We start from the raw sequence: 16,736 nt of genomic DNA on the forward strand, positions 1-16,736 counted from the left end.
TGGACCTAATTGGAATCCATAGTACCTCAGAGCAGAGACAAAGACATGTTGAACACTTCCACGAACCCCAAACCAGGCATTTAACTGCACAAAACTATAACTTTATACTACTACCAACATTTCATGCTGCTTTCTCCCCACCCTGTTTTGCAAGTGTACTTTCAGAATTGAGTATACCTGATTTTGCACTCATCTCATAAATTTCCAACAGAACCACGAGTGTCACTACTTTTTTTCTCATTCAGAGTTGTGACTTGACCAAACCCCTTCCATTTCTACCTCAGATTTCTACATCTTCACCTTTGCCTCTCCATTATGCTGCAGCTCTCTTTTCAGAAACATTTTAGGTAGACCACTGTTATGGTTTGAATGTGAAGTGCCTCCCAAAAGCTCACACGTGAGATGATGCAAAATGGTTCAGGGGAGAAATGATTGGGTTGTGAGAGTCTTAACATGATCAGTGATTTAATCCCCTGATAAGGATTAACTGAGGGGTAACTGAAGTGGTAGGGTGTGGCTAGAGGAGTTGGGAATTAGGGCATAGCTTCAGGGTATATATACATTTGTATCTACAAGTGGAGTTATCTCTCTGCTTCCTGTTCACCATGATATGAGCTGCTTCCCTCTGCCACCCTCTCCTGCCATGATGTTCTGCTTTACTTTGAGCCCTGGGGAATGGAGCCGGATTTCTTATGGACTAGACCTCTGAAACTGTGAATATTCAAATAAACTATTCCTCCTCTATAATTATGTTGGTGGAGTCCTTCTGTCATAGCAGTGAAAAAGCCGACTAAAACAACGACTGTATCACTCAACTATCTGGCCAGGAAAACAGAGAACACATGAGTTATTTCAATAGACAGCATTCCATATTGGTTACACAGGTGCAGGGAGAATGAGAATGCATAAAGGAAACATGAAATAACACAGAGAACTGAATGGCAGGAAGAGCTCCCACGGAGAGAACTGGAGGAGAAGGAGAAAAAGATGGGGTTGTCATCATGTGAAAACAGAGGAAACTCCTCAGAACTGGGGATTGAGTCTTCTGAGAATCTTGAATCCTGAATCTTCTGAGATGCTTCTGGTGTGTGCTGAGGAATGACAGGTTCTGTAGTGTAGAAAGGAGCTGCGATTGCATCATGGTAAAAGGTGATTGCTGGCATAATTCTAAGAAAAAAGAGAAGCAAACAGAAAAGAGCACATCCCTTCTCTGCTTCTGCTGCCCTGGAATTCCCACTAGAGTATAATTATCCAATCCTAACCTGACAAAGAAGAAATCAACTTTCCATTCCATCATCGCAGAATATAGGAAGATGAATTTGAAACTAAGAAAAAAGGGTTTATAATTACCACCCCCAAATTCCCTGAGTTTGCTTCATCTAAAACCAGTTGCATTATTTTAATTTTTTAATTCACACATTTTTTTTGTCTGCATGAACTATCTCTTCATTTAAACCAGCTGAATTCTTCCTCCAATGTCTTTTTTTCCTTCTATAGATTATATTTGTGTCTCCATTTCTTAGATGAGAAAGAGAAATACATAATTTCTGTCTTATATAAAATAGCTCTTTATACACATGGCCAATACATCCCTGGCCTAGGTGCTCTGCCTATAGCTATAATGAGAACCAGAGATCCTCAAGGGTGGGGACTGATATTTCCATCTAGTCACAGGGTCTGACTTAAAAATAATGATCCCATGTATTTTATTAGTGTGATTCATCTGCAACTAAGAATTAGTGCACATTCATCTTTCCAATTCCACCAGACAGAATCCAACTCAACTGCAAAGGAGGCTAGAAAACAGCATCTTCCTTTCATTTTCCTGGTAGAGTGGGGAAGGAGCACAGAGTAGTGAGCCTTGGTTAAACTTTCTAACTCAGTTGTAACCTTCCCTCTAGCAAAGGTCATGTAGGGCAATACAATGCACAGAAAAGCTTACATGTGCAAATATTTTATGGCAATACATTGATCCTGAGTATAGAAAAGGGTTGAAGGCTGATAACATGAGAGGAACATCATCTTCACATTACTTTAACACATTTCCATAGAAATTATTGAACTAAACTGTATATCTTCAGAGTGAGATTTAGCCACTTAATTCTACAAATACCAATACATATATTTTAAGAGGTCAACTGCCGTTCATGTTTTCCCTCTATACTATACTATAGGGAAACTACAGTTAGATATGGGCAAAGCTCTCCCAATAAAGAGGCTTTGTAAATCAAGTTGGATTATATAATTGGGGGCTATTTTATGTAAGAGTCTATTTCATGAGTACTAGTAAATTTATTTTTATACATTCTCATCTCCCTAATCTGTTATTATTCACACATATAAAATAGCATTTCCTGAATTCTCACATCCATAAGTGAATAAAGAAGTGTACAATTGTTGGCATATTTGACACCAGCACTCACTTCTTATTTGTGTTATGGCTTTTCTGTAGCAGAGTCAATGCTTTTTAGGAGATTCCGATACTAAGAACACCAGTAAGAAGGTAGATGAGAACTTTTAGAGGCTGATGGTAGAGAATTTAAAACTCAAAATGATTCCAGGGGCCACAGATTAGTAGGGACCTCGGAAGGCTGGACTGTTGACCTTCCTTCTGATCTTCCCCTTCTTTGTTAGTGAAAATTTTATCCTTCCAGTTGTTCCAGCCCCGATTCTTACAGTTATTTCAAAGTACTCTCCTTCTCTCATAACCCTTCACTGCCTCAGTAAATCTTCTTGTTAATACCTTCAAAATGTGCCTACTGTCTCACCACCGCCAATGCTACCACCATCAGCTCTACCTAGGCTGTTGCAATTGCCCCCTAATTGGTCTCTCAGAGTAGAACCTTGACACTACACTCATTTAGACTTTGCCCTTCCATAACATTTCTCACCCATGAAGACTGCTGTCAGAGTAAAAGTTGGAGCCCATTCCATGGCCTTCTGTGTGATGCCCAGTCTTCTCTCCTGTCACCTGCTGGGCCTTATCCCCCTCTTCACTTCCCTTCTGCTCCCTTCTTGCTGTTCACTCTGGCTTGCTACTATTCTTCCTCAAATCTCAGTGAAGCTTCCCTGTCACATATTGCTAAAATTTCTTTCCCCTTAATCTTTTTTTTAAATTTTTTAGTTGTAGATGGACAGCATACCTTTATTTTATTTGTTTATTTTTATGTGGTGCTGAGGATCGAACCCAGTGCTTCACATGTATAAGGCAAGTGCTCTTCCGATGAACCACAGCCCCAGTGCTCCCCTTAATCTTTATGATATCTTCATTCTCTACCTACTTTGTGAGGCTTACCATCTTCTAGCACATAGGATTTTCTTATTTGTTTTATTAATTCTCACTCTTTCATGGAATAAAAACTCTCTGAAAACAGGGAATTCATCTGCCTTCTGTCTGCTGTGTTCTCAATGCTAAAAATAGTGCCTGACAATCAATAATAGTTGACTATATTACTTAAAATACTATAGAGGCTAAACAAGAGAACAAATGCCCATTTCATAGGATGACTGAGTTTCTGATTAAATTAGCTTTCATTTTGCAAACTAAAAGGCACTAGTTAAGTAGATCATAATTAATGCTAATAATCATACTCATGAATTATCAAACTTACTTTAATGAGATGCTGGATAAAGTGCCATGTGGTTATTTCCTTTAACACATACAGTAGCTCAGTGGGGTGATTATTATTATTATTCCCCTCTTAGAAACAATAAGGTTAAAGACTATTGAATCAGAAATGTCTGCAATTTTTAAAAACAGAATTTGGAGTGAAGCAAGTATAGGATAGAGAAAAAGCCAAATTTTCCCCTTCCATCCTTTCTCAACTCTGCTAACATGGGACCTGGTCTCTAGTTCATACCCTGTCCAGATAAGTAACAAGAGTACATGTAATTATTGCAGAAAACCAGTGAAATATCATGCTTACTTATACAACTGATTAATGGCAGAGTCAATAACTCCAAATATGTCAGAACCCCCCCCCCAAAAAAAATCTCTACTTTATTTATTGCTACATCATCTTAGTTTAGAAATTGGAGCACACCAAAACTGGATCTCTCATATCCAGAAAATGTACAGAAATTTTACTAATGAATAAAGAGACGACAACTCAGGATAAAACTGAAAAAATCTGCTGGAAGTGCATTTGACAAAAACATGCAAATAACTATTAAGTGTATAAAAATTATTCCATATTTTGGTCCTCAGGGAAATGGAAATTAATCATGCTTGGGTTATCCCACACCAAATATAATAGCAAAAAAGACTAAGCTAGAGAATACTAGGTATTGGTGATGATACACAAGCAACCAGGGCTCTCTATTATACACTACAGCAGATATAAATATTGGCAGGCATTTGCCTATCTTGTGACAGAGCAATCACACTTTGAAGGCATACCTAACACAAATTCTTGCATATATGTACCCAAAGAGAGCACTGTTTGTAGTGGTCAGAAATTGAATCTTACCCAAGCATCCAAAACATTTAAAAAGAATAAATAAGTGGAAATTGAGGAATACTCACACAATGGACCCTGCAAGAACAAGAATGAACAAGTCATAATTTTATGCAACAATATATATGAGTCTCACAAACATAATAGTATGTTCAGGAAGAACAAATACTAATTCCACTGCGACTGAACATGATTCCACTGATGTTCAAAAGCAGACAGAACTAAACTGTGCTGTCTGATGTCCAGAAAAAGACTATCTTGGTGATGGAGACAGGGATCAGGGCTTCTTGCATCTGTATATTGTTCTCTTTCTGGTTCTTGAGATATTAAATTCATATAATGTATGAAATGTGCTCTTCTTGTGGATACCTAATTTTTAAGTTAAAGAAGACAAAAAGAAAACTGAGGAAAAAAAATACTTTCTCTACCTTTCTCGGTTACCCTTTCAAACATCATTCTGTCTATATATTTTAGATACTAGCATAGAAAATGAAAATTTAATCTCATGTACAATGTATCTTATTAGGATGGCATGTTCAAGAGCAAGCATATAAGGTTGGGCACTTATCAGCCAAAGACAATATGTTTGATAGTGTTAATCATCATAATGATAGTGATATATCATTATAATGCAAAGGATAAATAGGCATAGATTTAAAATGCAAGGGATAAATCATACTGTGATATTTACTTCTTGATAAACTCAGTTTTCGGCTGATCCAATGTTGTTGTTCCATTCTATTAGAGGTGTCTTCTCTGTTGTACCATGTTTTTGTAACCCGAGCTTGCTTCCTTTTGATGCTGGACACATGGTTTGGAGACCACAGGGGAAGTCCTGACAGACATGCCTGCAGATGCTCTGTGATTCTATAACAGGAGGGTTTGTGAAATTTTTCAGTGTATTCCCTTTCCTCTGTGAAGCTGTTGTTTAGATATAAGCTCAGATTTCTTTGTGGTTTGTGTGGCCATTAGAGGTGACTTGGTTGAGGTCTATACCTCTGCCCTCTTGGGAAAAGGACTGTAGGCCAGTAGTGCTTGTGAGTCTTATGGCCCTCAGACCAATGAGCAGGCAGCAAGGACTGTAGAGAACTGCACAGGGAGGGCAAAAGGATCAGAAGGGCATGAGTCATGGGTTCAATTAACCAGTGCTCTCTGTCCCTAACCAGCACCAATAAGGGAAATGATCCGACCCTTTGCAAAACACCCCAACCACTGGAGGTGGATGCTTAACTGATGGCTGCACAGGCCTGTGCCGCAGATTTCAATCTGTGCTAAACTTTTTATCTATCCCTCTCTCCCTGTGCCAGTTTCCCCAATGTTTCTCGACATCACATTAACTCCCCTCCCAGTACAATAATCGACTCCAATCTGCTATTATCACGGAAATAGAAGAGGTAAAGTGCCTGTAATAGGATCCAAATCAAATCACTTTCACTTCAGCCGGCTTTTGCTGTGAAGCCAAGGATTCCCCAGGGAGATTCAATACAGAGAAACACCTGCAGACTCAGGCTGAGGCCCGGAGAGTAGATAGAACACGACAGGCCCCGCTTGCCTGTAGCATCTCCTTAGTTACCAGCCGGTCACCTTGGGAGTAATGACCTCAGGCAGGCTCTGATAAACTTGTGACTCAAAGCCAAAGCCAGGCTCTGACTCCCACTCCCTTCAGCCCATCTTGAAGCAACACGTTGGTTCCCTGTCAGAGCACTGGGGCGACAGTTCTATGTCCTTTCCTGAAGTGTTTGCCTGGGGTTGCTTTTGCATGAGTTACTGCTTGTTCTTGGACCAGTCCTCTGTCAAGGGAAAAAATGCATATGTATTTTATTCACTCTTAAGAAATAACAAAAAGCAAAGCAAAGTGGACAGAATTCAGATCGGGCAGTGTCTCAGGTCAGAACAATCCAGCACATTTTTCTTTGGGCATTTTGAATATTGCATTCTCACACTGTATTTTCCAGGTGGTTTCAGGTTACAGAGCTTATAGCAAAGATCTTTCTATGTGAGTCCATCAGTTCACATCTCTTTTAGAGCATTCTTACGCCCATGACTACTTAAACAGCAATGCCATATACATTGGTGATTGTACCATAACTTCTCATTTAAGCTCAGGATCTGACATGGACTTGGCAGGAAAATCCTATAGTCGATGTTTACTTTTCTGCCAAAGTCTGAGGATTTCAGCTACCCAGACTAATTGATAGTCTCGGTAAGTGAGTTATCAGATCAGCAAAAAGAGCAATTATAATTTTCATTTCACAGACCTATTAAAACATGATGGTGGATAGTTCCAAGGCAAATGATTCATTAGAAATATCCTCAAACAGGAGTCTCCCTCAATGTTCTTCGAACTCCATTTGCCAAGTAGACAAAAGGGTCCAAAACAAGAAAATCAGAACTGGAGTTGAAAATGTTGCATTTGCAGTCATGTTTCTCCTCTTACCTGCTGTGTAAAAAAATCAATTTTGCTAAACATTGTTTTCCTCTTCTGTGAAATACATCTCACATAGTCATGAGCAATACATGAGGCATGGTATTCAAAACATTTTGTTATTTGTAAATTACTCTGCTGATATAAAAAATTTAAAATTTTCTGAATATGTTATGAGAAAAAAATTTAAAAGAATAATGGCCACTAGAGGCTGAAGAGAGAAGGGAAAAAGAGAAATGAGGAGGGGTTGGTCAATAGGTCCCATTGTAATTAAATAGGAGGATTAATTTCTAGATAATTTCTGTTGTACCGTAGGGTGACTCTCATTTTAGTTAAGAATAAAATATCGCACATTTCAAAATAGAGAGGATGTTGAGTTCTTTGTTGCAAGCAAAGTACACATGTTTGAGGTGGTGAATATTCTAATTGCCCTGATTTGCTTATTGCACTATGTATGCATGTGTGGAAACAACACGTTGGATCCCATACATGTATATGATTCTCACATGTCAATTAAAACAAAGACATTAAATTTAAACAAAACCAAAAACATGAAAATGAAACTAAACAGTGAAAATAAAAACAATAACATTTCTTCTGAAAATATATCTAAGAGGATAAAAAAGAGATCTGTGATGACTTGGAAGATGGGGTACATTTTATGAATTGGTCAGGGAACAATGTATAAGTAAATCCCACTGCAGCAGGTACAAGAAAGTGCTCATGTGTGACTAATGTTAGTGGTAACTGAATCCATCGTGCAGTCTTACTGGACCAACTCTGTCCCTAGGGCCACCAAAGCTATAAGGATCACCAAAGGCAGTTTCCAGGAACCACAGTGGCCAAGAAAGTCTGATAGTTATGATTCCAAAAGGGGTCACTTTCAGGCTTCTTGTCAATGGGAAGAAAAGAAGTATTCCCAAGGAAAACACTTGAGTGGTTCTCTGGGGATAAAACCATTAGTAGGATTTATGCCTAGACTTCAGCATGATCCCAGACCCCTTAAATTATAAGATGTATCTAAGGGAAAACGGTTTCCTGGTGAATATGGATATTAGAGAAATAGCCTGTGACTGTTAACCCAAGTCTATTTCCTTTAAATGCTTTATTTTTACTTTGGAAGTTGAGAAGCATCTCATCCTGGTCATCCAGATAATAGGAGAACGTGGAGAACAAGACAAGGTCAAACCATGTTGTATTACATGTACCAGGGGAACGCAGGCACATATTGTGCCAATGGCCACTTGAAGTCAAGGCAGGTTAGAGTTTATCCAATTTATCTTTCCAGTGAAGTACTTTCATGAACCATGTATCTAACTCTGGATTAATATGTATGGCTTTTTAAGAAATTTTATACAGATATATGGACATATAAAAATGATGTGTTCTGATTTGAGGTTATAAAAAAATAATCACTTTAATCTGTTCTTCTACAAATGTCTGTTGATAATCTTATTTTAGAAACTACATGCATATATATGTCTACACATATATGTATATATCCACATCTATATGTATTCCAAAAACTAAGTAAAAGATAAAAAGTAATCCCCCCCCACACTAAACACAGTTCAAAATATAATTAAAACTAAAAACATAACCACAATGTCTTTGGGACCCCCAGGGGCCCTGTATAAAACCCCAAGGACGTTTCTTATGGTTTCTATGCTGGGTATGTCCCAGCTTGGGTAGACATGAAGGTGATAGGATTGCAAGGAGATAATTGTATTTCAGAAGATACCTGGTGAAGAAGAGAGCAGGAGAGCCAGATCCCAACCCTCACCTCGAAGAGCAGGGGATGCCTTAGAAAGAGGTAAGGTGTAAATGAAGACATGGTGCAGAGTAGAAAGAGTCAAGTTGTAAGGGGCACATGGAAAACAATATCAGCAAGGACATGGCAGGGGGAAGCTTATGGAGGCAAGAAACTGTGTATCAAGCACCTTTTGTGTGAGTCCACTAGTCAGTTCCTCAAAACTGCCTGTTCCTGTGGTAGTCTTATATTCTTTTGTGATAACTGACAAATTCCCGATTAAAGAATGTACAAACTCTCATACTCATGACTTAAACAGCTAACGTGACCACAGGGAACAACCATCAGATATAGCAGGGCAGAGGGATGTCCTGTGGTCCCTGGCATGCCAAATTTTCCTTCTCACTTATCCCTTCTGCTCCATGATCTCCCTTACTAATTGAGCATTTACTATATCCAGAACATTGTCATCTCTATTTAATAGATAGTAAATCAAAGCTCAATCACATGTTCAACTAAAAGAAATGAAGGTTACAAAAAAAAACTGTCACAATCAGTCAAATGGCTTTCTGATTTCAAACCCAAAGTGCCCAAATCCTTCCTTCAGCTCCCTTTCTATGTAATTGTCTACAACCCTACCTACATCTTTATCCTTTCCTCTGTTTCATTTTTTTAGGGACATTCATAGATCAGGTTTCCAGGATGGTGAATACACACATGGCAGAGAATATTTCAGAGACTTACCCCAAACTCACCCTTTGCTGTCATGTCCCAAACCTTTCCTTTGCATAAGCACAAGGTGGGTGTGAACTCTATTTAAAGGAAAGCAAATGCCCTAAAATGATCCCCTAAATTGGCTTTCATTTATAATCTGGGACACTGCCTATGATATTTCCATAAGAAAGACTCCAGCGCATGTTATCAGTAGCATGGCTTAAACTTGGAAAATTATTATCATGAAGAAATGTGATAGAATATGTCAAGGCACTCTTTCTCAAATTCCATGGATGTCTGCTTTTCCTAATATTCTATGGAAAGAATCTGAGGGGCACACTTTTCCCCTAATTTTGGAGACTGAAGTTCTAGATCATGGTGCCCACAAGATGGGTTTCTTCTGCGGCCTCTCTTGTTTCCTTGCAGCTAGCCATATAACAGTGCCCTCGCGTGGTCTTTCTAGGTGCAAGTGCCTCCCTGGCATGTTTCTCTCATAAGGAAACCATCCATATTGGATTTGGCCAACCTTATGAGTTCATTTGACCTCCGTCACTTCTTTAAAGATCTAAATACAATCATATTGGGAGATTAAGGATTCACCACATAAATTGGGGAATAGTCAAGTTCAGTTCACATAGGTCCCATGTACCACTTGATGCCTGTAGCAAATGGTGCTGATGGCCAGTTTGTTTTGGAAACATTACACAATGTTTGCTTTCAGTTACAGTAGCCTTTCAATTCCTTTGACATCCACCAGTGACCTGATCTAAATTAAAAAGAAGAACGAAAAAGGAGGCAAGAAAATATAGAGACTTCTCTCCAACAAACTTATTATTGATATTAAGGGGTAAGACATCTCAGAACTTACCAAATGGAACAGGAGAGAGTAGACATTGGCACATTCTACTGGCAGGAACATGGGAAAGTCTGATCAGAAAATCTTAGAGTGCATTGGTCTATGTTTGCTATCCCAGTGAACATGATCAAAGTTTACCTTCAAGTTTTCCAGTCTTCCCTCATCAAGGGTTATTTTTTAATTTATTTTCTTGGTATTAAGGATGGAACCCCAGTGTGCTTTACAACTGCAACATCCCCAACTCTTTTTTATTTATTGATAGGTTTTATTTTGAGGCAGAGTCTCATTAAGGTGCTAATCTTGTTCTAAAACTTGTGATCCTCCTGCCTCAGCCTACCAAGTCACTGGAATGACAGGTGTGTGCTCCTACTCCCAGCTCCAAGGGTTTGTGATATAATTATTGTTTCCCCTTCCATTTTGTTAGATAATATTGCATTTTATACTTTCTAATTTTTTTCTCTACATGTGTGTTTTTAAAAGAATCATTTTTCTAAGTTGGGTTAAGGCATTGGATGTGGTGGTATCATTTAATGGGGAAGAAGATAAACCAATAATGGTATTGGTAGAAGGAAAGCAAGCAGGAAACTAAGGACTTATATTCATGTGCACATGTCAAGGTTATTTGAAGCAGAAGTTCCAGAACCCATAACTCAAGAGTCAACATCAGAAATAGTCAAGTAAAGGCAATCATCCAGTGGGGGATCAGATCCATTGGGAACTCCTGAGGCTTACATAGGTCCTGAACTTGATACCATTGGATCCGAACTTGATTCCTAACATTGTGTGGACATGGCTTCCATTGGAACCAAAGGAATAAGGTCAAGTTACTAATTTTAAAATGCATCTCAAATGTAAACCAACAGAGTGGCATTGACATGCATTTGTAAAATGGAGTGTGTTCGCCAGCTTTCTATCACTGTGACAGAATACCCTGAGATAATAAACTTAAAAGGAGGAAGCATTTATTTTGGCTTAACTTTGGAAGTTTCAGTCCATGGCCAGCTGGCCTGTTGGTTTGGGGCCTGGGGAGATGCAATTCATTATAGCAGGAGCATGTTGCAAAAGTTGCTTACTTCATGGTACCGGGAACAAACAAAGAAACGGGAACAGGCCAAGGTCTCAATATTCAAGAGTATTTTCCAGATGACTTGACCTCCTCCCCCTAAGCCACTCCTCTTGAAGGTTCTACAGCCTCCCAATAGTGCCATGAGGAGGGGACCAAGTCTTCAACATATGGGCTTTTGGAGGGCACTTATCTAAACCACAGCATGGGGATAATATGTCTCCATACAGTTTTAAGGTTCAACCAAATAGAAAATAAGCAAATACCTGCTCTTAAATGCTTTTTTCTTGTGTTATTATTATTTCTCTCCCTCCCTTCTTCTTTTTCCTCCTTTCTTTCCCCTGTTTCTTCCCTCCTCCTTACGTTTACTTCCATTCCCCATTCACCTTGGCCTATCTTCCTGCTATTTATATATAGTTCTAGTTATTTGATACAGAATTTTGAAAACATATTTCCACAAAATTTTATAATCTTTTAAAGAAAAAAGATGCACAGGGAAAATTTCCACCAGATAAATAAAATATTTTGTTGGTGGTTAAGGGCCTCATACAAAGTTCCCTTTTATTCTCCCCCCCCTCCCTTTAGTGCCAAGTGCAGAGCTGGCCATGATATAGGCTCTAAATAAAATTGTTTAAACCAAAGGAGGATATAAGGCAAGATTTAAAAATTCTGTAAAGTGCCATTTTTATAGTCACAATAACAGAGTTTAACTCCAGAAAGAAGGTCACCAATTGCTATCATTTCCATTATGACACATATTATGTAGGACAGTCCATTTATGTCTGGTATATATCCATATGAATGCATATATGTTCCATTAGATATTACTGCAAAAATCTGATATGCTGATGATTCTAAAATAGCTAACATTTATTGAACATTTACACATGACAAGGATTCTAAGTGCTTGACATGCATATCATTTCAATAAGTCGTAGGTAGGTTATTGCCAGTCTATCTATCACCAACTATTCCCCTTTCTAATAGGAATTTCATAGAGAGAGTTTATAGTTATATTTGAATGTAGGATTATCCTAGCTGATAATGTATATTGCTTTCTAATAAATATGTAGGCAATATATGGTACAATATCTGAATTCATGCTGTTTCCACAGAAATGTTATTGCTCGCTATTGTCATTATTTTGTGGGTTTAGAGAATAAAACTATTGTATTTAAACTTAGTCTTGGACATTCCTTTTGAGAAATGTAGAGATCCCACTTTTCAGGAAGATAGGTGTACTAGAATCCTACAGGTCAGTCTATCAGTGCAATTATAAGAAGCTCTAAGGTTAAGCATCAGAAGAGAAAAAAATCTCCAAAGTCATATAGAACTGTAATTGCTATTTTCCTGGACTTTAATCATTTTTTGGCAGAAAGCTTAATGTTTGGCTCAAAAGTGCTGCTAACTAAGGAGAAATTTTGTATTTTTCTCAATAATGGGCAGGTGAGTCACTTAAAATAAGACATCATTATATCTGAAAAAAAAGAGTTATACTTATTCTCTGCCATATTTGGGGGAAAACAATTACATATTATCGATTTTTCAAGTACATAAACAGAAACAGTCCCCCACATTGTAATACCCACTGTAGCATTTATAGCATTAGAAAATTATACTGGTGACTGAGAATTTTGACTAATTAGGTTTCTTGGATAATAAGAGCTTTTTAATAAGGTACATATCATTTACAATATTGCTAATGAAATGTGAAAGCGATTCAGTACCGGGTAAGATAATGGCTAACTTGTTTTAATTGTTAACATTTTTTCTTGCCTACAATGACACAGTCATTATTTCACAGTCACCACTTATCATGAAATCCAAGAGGATTAATGGTTTCACTTATACTGGCGAAAATGTTTAAGCTGTCCCGATTATCAGTGCAGTTGGAAAGAATAATGGTTATTTGTCATCGAGTTTAGCAGGAGAATGAATTGTCCCCCGATAGTGGCACCATTAACCCTTTGAGGAGGTGCTGATAGAGTTTTATGGCACAGACAGAGAATGGCAAGATTTAGAGTTGGGTGTTTGTGTGTAGGTGGTTTATTCTCATCTTTGACTGCCTCAAAGAATTACATACTCTGCTGGAAAAATTGGAAATAAGCAGTTTAGCTTGTTATAACATCTCAGATATCTGAAATTAAAACTAGATTGCTAATGATTTATTCTTGTGATGAATGAGAAGTCCCCTAAAATAAAATATAAGAGAAATAAGAATTCTGGAAGAGGAAAACAAAATATTTGCAAATTCATCACCCCTTGCCTCCTCAGAGAAGTAGAGAAAAATATGAATTTCTGAAAGGAGTAGTTCATGGTTTCTTATCACCAACTTTTGCTAATTTCAACTCAAAGTACATTTTAACAGAAGATAGAAGCTGTGTTTACATTAAAAATTCTTACCCTAGCTATCTGGCTTGATAAGTATTACTTAAGGAAAGTTTTCTTAAAGACTAAAAGGATGCTGAGAATAAGGACAGGTAAAGTTCTGTTCTTATGAATCAAGGCTCTGATTTACAAATATCCAAGCATGAAAATATACATTTATGGCACTTATGCTTAATATTCTGGTTTAGGTGAATGAGTTCAGCTATGAATTGCAATGGTAAAACAAAATTGCTATATTAAAAAAAAAGTTCAGAGTTATGTTTAGAAAAAATCAATCTTTGCTTTCAGCAAAATTAACAGAATGCCTCCTTTTCTGAATAAGGGCTTTCATTGTATTGTAATAGAACTCCTTTCTCATCAGGTTCCTTCTCGGCATAGCCGATGCAGGAAATGGCCTGGCCTGTCTCTGAGGTCCAGTTCTCTTTCCAGCTGAAACACTAGGTTAGTTCCATTGGCAAGAAACCTGAGGCTGCCAGGAATCTCTTGTAACTTCTCCAGAAGGTCCAGGGGGACAGGCCTCGGGGAGAACACCCAAGGGGATGGGGCCACAACAACAGAAATCAAGTGTGTTTTAGGAGCTACAACTTGGTTGCCTTACCTTGTCACAGTGCCCTGTCTCCTCTGGAGAAGTGGCTGCAGCTCAATCCTGTCAGTCAGCGCCAGGGCCACCCTGCTAAGCACCTGCACATAAAGAAATTTCTTTCCTACAGACACAGAGTTCTCATGGTGCTGGAAGATTACACTACTGTCCAACCCCTCCAATTTTTCAAAGGAGACTCATTCTTTCAGAAGAGTCCATAAACACAGTTTGTTTTTCGAAAGCTCTCTCTGCACCCAACATACATTCAAGTTTCAAAACGGAGCAGAATGCTTATGCAAGTAAAGTGCAGGTAGTTGAGATGTGAATAGAAATTATATTATTCAACATCATAGGGGGAAATATTTGCCTCCTCGGGTGCCTTCCATCCTGAGAATCAAGGTGGCCAGTGCACAGAAGCTTCTACCAGCCTCAATCATTATGTGTGATCTGTGGACAAGCTGGTGCTTCTTTGAGATGGTAAACAAGACAATTTCCACCAGACCCCCATGAGGTATTATGAAACCACACACCCCAGTCGTTTTAGATGTAAGAGTTCAGGAGAAGCAGCTGCCCACAGATAAAAAGGCATAGAAAAAGAAGTATAATAAAGAAAAATGGGATGAGGAAAAAAGCAAGGCAGAGAGAAATAACGGGACATTCTAGGTTTGAATGGTAAAAATACAGAGATGTGGATGCAGAGACCTGCAGACGTGACTGGCAAAATTACAGAGGGAGTTCAGGGAGGGAATCCAGTTCTGATTTATTGACTGACACAGAGAGATGAGGGTCCCCTACGCTGATTGGAGTGTTTGCTTCCCTAACACTGCTTTTGGAGTCCCCCGGACTTCATTAGGTGAAGAGCAATTCAGGCAGAGTGCTAAGGATGCTGATTTCTGAGAAAGACGGCACCAGAAAATACCCTATGAGAATTTAATTCCCTCGTAATGGAGTTCAGCACCTTCCAAGTTATAAAACAAAATGGTCCCATAGCCTTTCTCAGCCATCCAGATGCTTGATTTCAAAATAGCACAGGCTCAGATAAAATTTAACTTTTGTTCTTATCTCTAAAATAAATGTAAGTACATTAAGTGGCTAAGTAGAAAAATAAAGATCTCAGACTGTGCCTTAAAACTGCTCCAAACAGATGGGGAGGTGAGAGAGAGGAGGCTTCCAGCAGAGGCCCTTGTACCTAAGAAGGTAAACACCAGTCTTAAAATAAAAATGATGTATGTGTTTGAAAGATTCCTCCTTTATGCTTACTTTCTCCAGTTTCTGTCTTCTTTCCTCGGATCCTTGTAGGAAGGAGCAAGTGTGCACATCTTAGGAAGTGCTCCAGCATGAAAACCACAAGCCTGATTTTTGCTTCACTCTTAATGCTGCCACTCTGTGGTCTCGATATATTGAGGCTTGAAGGTAAGAGACACACAGAGTAGTCTTCAACATCCTGGGTTAAAAAAAAAAAAGCAGAAGGAAAGAAAAAAAAAAAAGTGAGGTTTACTTAAATTAGAAAGATAACTGGTAACCATGAAGAAAACACAGGGACCAGATAGGAGAACTTTTTTAAAAAATATTTATTTATATTTTTATGTGGTGCTGAGGATCGAACCCAGTGCCCCATGCATGCTAGGCAAGCGCTCTGCCACTGAGCCACAACTCTAGCCGGCCCCCACACTGGCCCAGATAGGAGAACTTTTATAACAGTGTAGGAACCACAATGTTAACAAATGACCAGAACTGAATTTGGGGCCATACTGGTCTCATGATGGCAGAGTAGCAGCTTGACTTACTGAATGGCTGCCTAATTCCAGTTTTTATTTTTCTCAATTATAACCACCTCTATCATGCCAGCTGGAAGCCCATATTCTGATTCACCCTCCTCTCCTCCACTATTTATGATCTTGGAATCTGTACCCCTTCCTCGCTTCTGAAGGGCACATTTTTAATTGACATTTTCCTGGAAATGTATTGGGTCAAATTAGCTGCGGATGTGCCAAATGTATGTGAAACCCTCATTCCTTCATAAAATGATCTCTAAAATGATGGTGTATTTCAATTTTCATCCTCACCTCTACTTAAATCATGAGTTCACTGTACCAAACAAAGTCTCTTGTTATCTTATAATTTAACTTCACAAATTCCTATCATGCCTCACTCCCTTAACAACCAAACAGGACCATCATCCATAATTAGGTCTCCTTAATGTGCCTGTGTTCTGGAGCAGGGTCGTCATTCACTAAAAATAACACATGCTGTGGTTTGTGAAGCAGCGCTAATGGAAGATCAGGTGAGTGAAATTCCCTCGAATAATTGCCTCACCTGGCTTCAGAAGTGATTGTGTTGGGGCACTAAGGTGTCATCAAGTGCCCTGGCTGAGATCATATGTCAGATTATACCTTGGTGTCTTCCAAGGGTAACTGGCACTCTCTGCCCTGCATGGCTGGCCAACAATAGGCAAAACTATTCTGAAAAACTGTTTTCACCACTTTGGGAAAAATCTCCAGGA

The 16,736-nt window shown here is 38.7% G+C and overlaps 1 protein-coding gene across 2 annotated transcripts in view; it reads right to left on the reverse strand.

Annotated features, from left to right (window-relative positions):
* LOC144378023 (uncharacterized) overlaps window positions 1-16,736 on the reverse strand; it is a 107,226-nt gene that overhangs the window by 21,738 nt on the left and 68,752 nt on the right. For both annotated transcript variants that reach the window (XR_013439475.1, XM_078051241.1), the window contains exon 2: window positions 15,494-15,677. Coding sequence is in view for 1 of the 2 variants with exons in the window: in XM_078051241.1 (XP_077907367.1) it covers window positions 15,494-15,572 (79 nt within the window). In the remaining variant the exon portion in view is untranslated. The remainder of the gene's footprint in view (window positions 1-15,493; window positions 15,678-16,736) is intronic.

The sequence above is a fragment of the Ictidomys tridecemlineatus genome, chromosome 5 (genome assembly GCF_052094955.1).
Source record: "Ictidomys tridecemlineatus isolate mIctTri1 chromosome 5, mIctTri1.hap1, whole genome shotgun sequence".
NCBI classification, from domain to species: Eukaryota; Metazoa; Chordata; class Mammalia; order Rodentia; family Sciuridae; genus Ictidomys; species Ictidomys tridecemlineatus.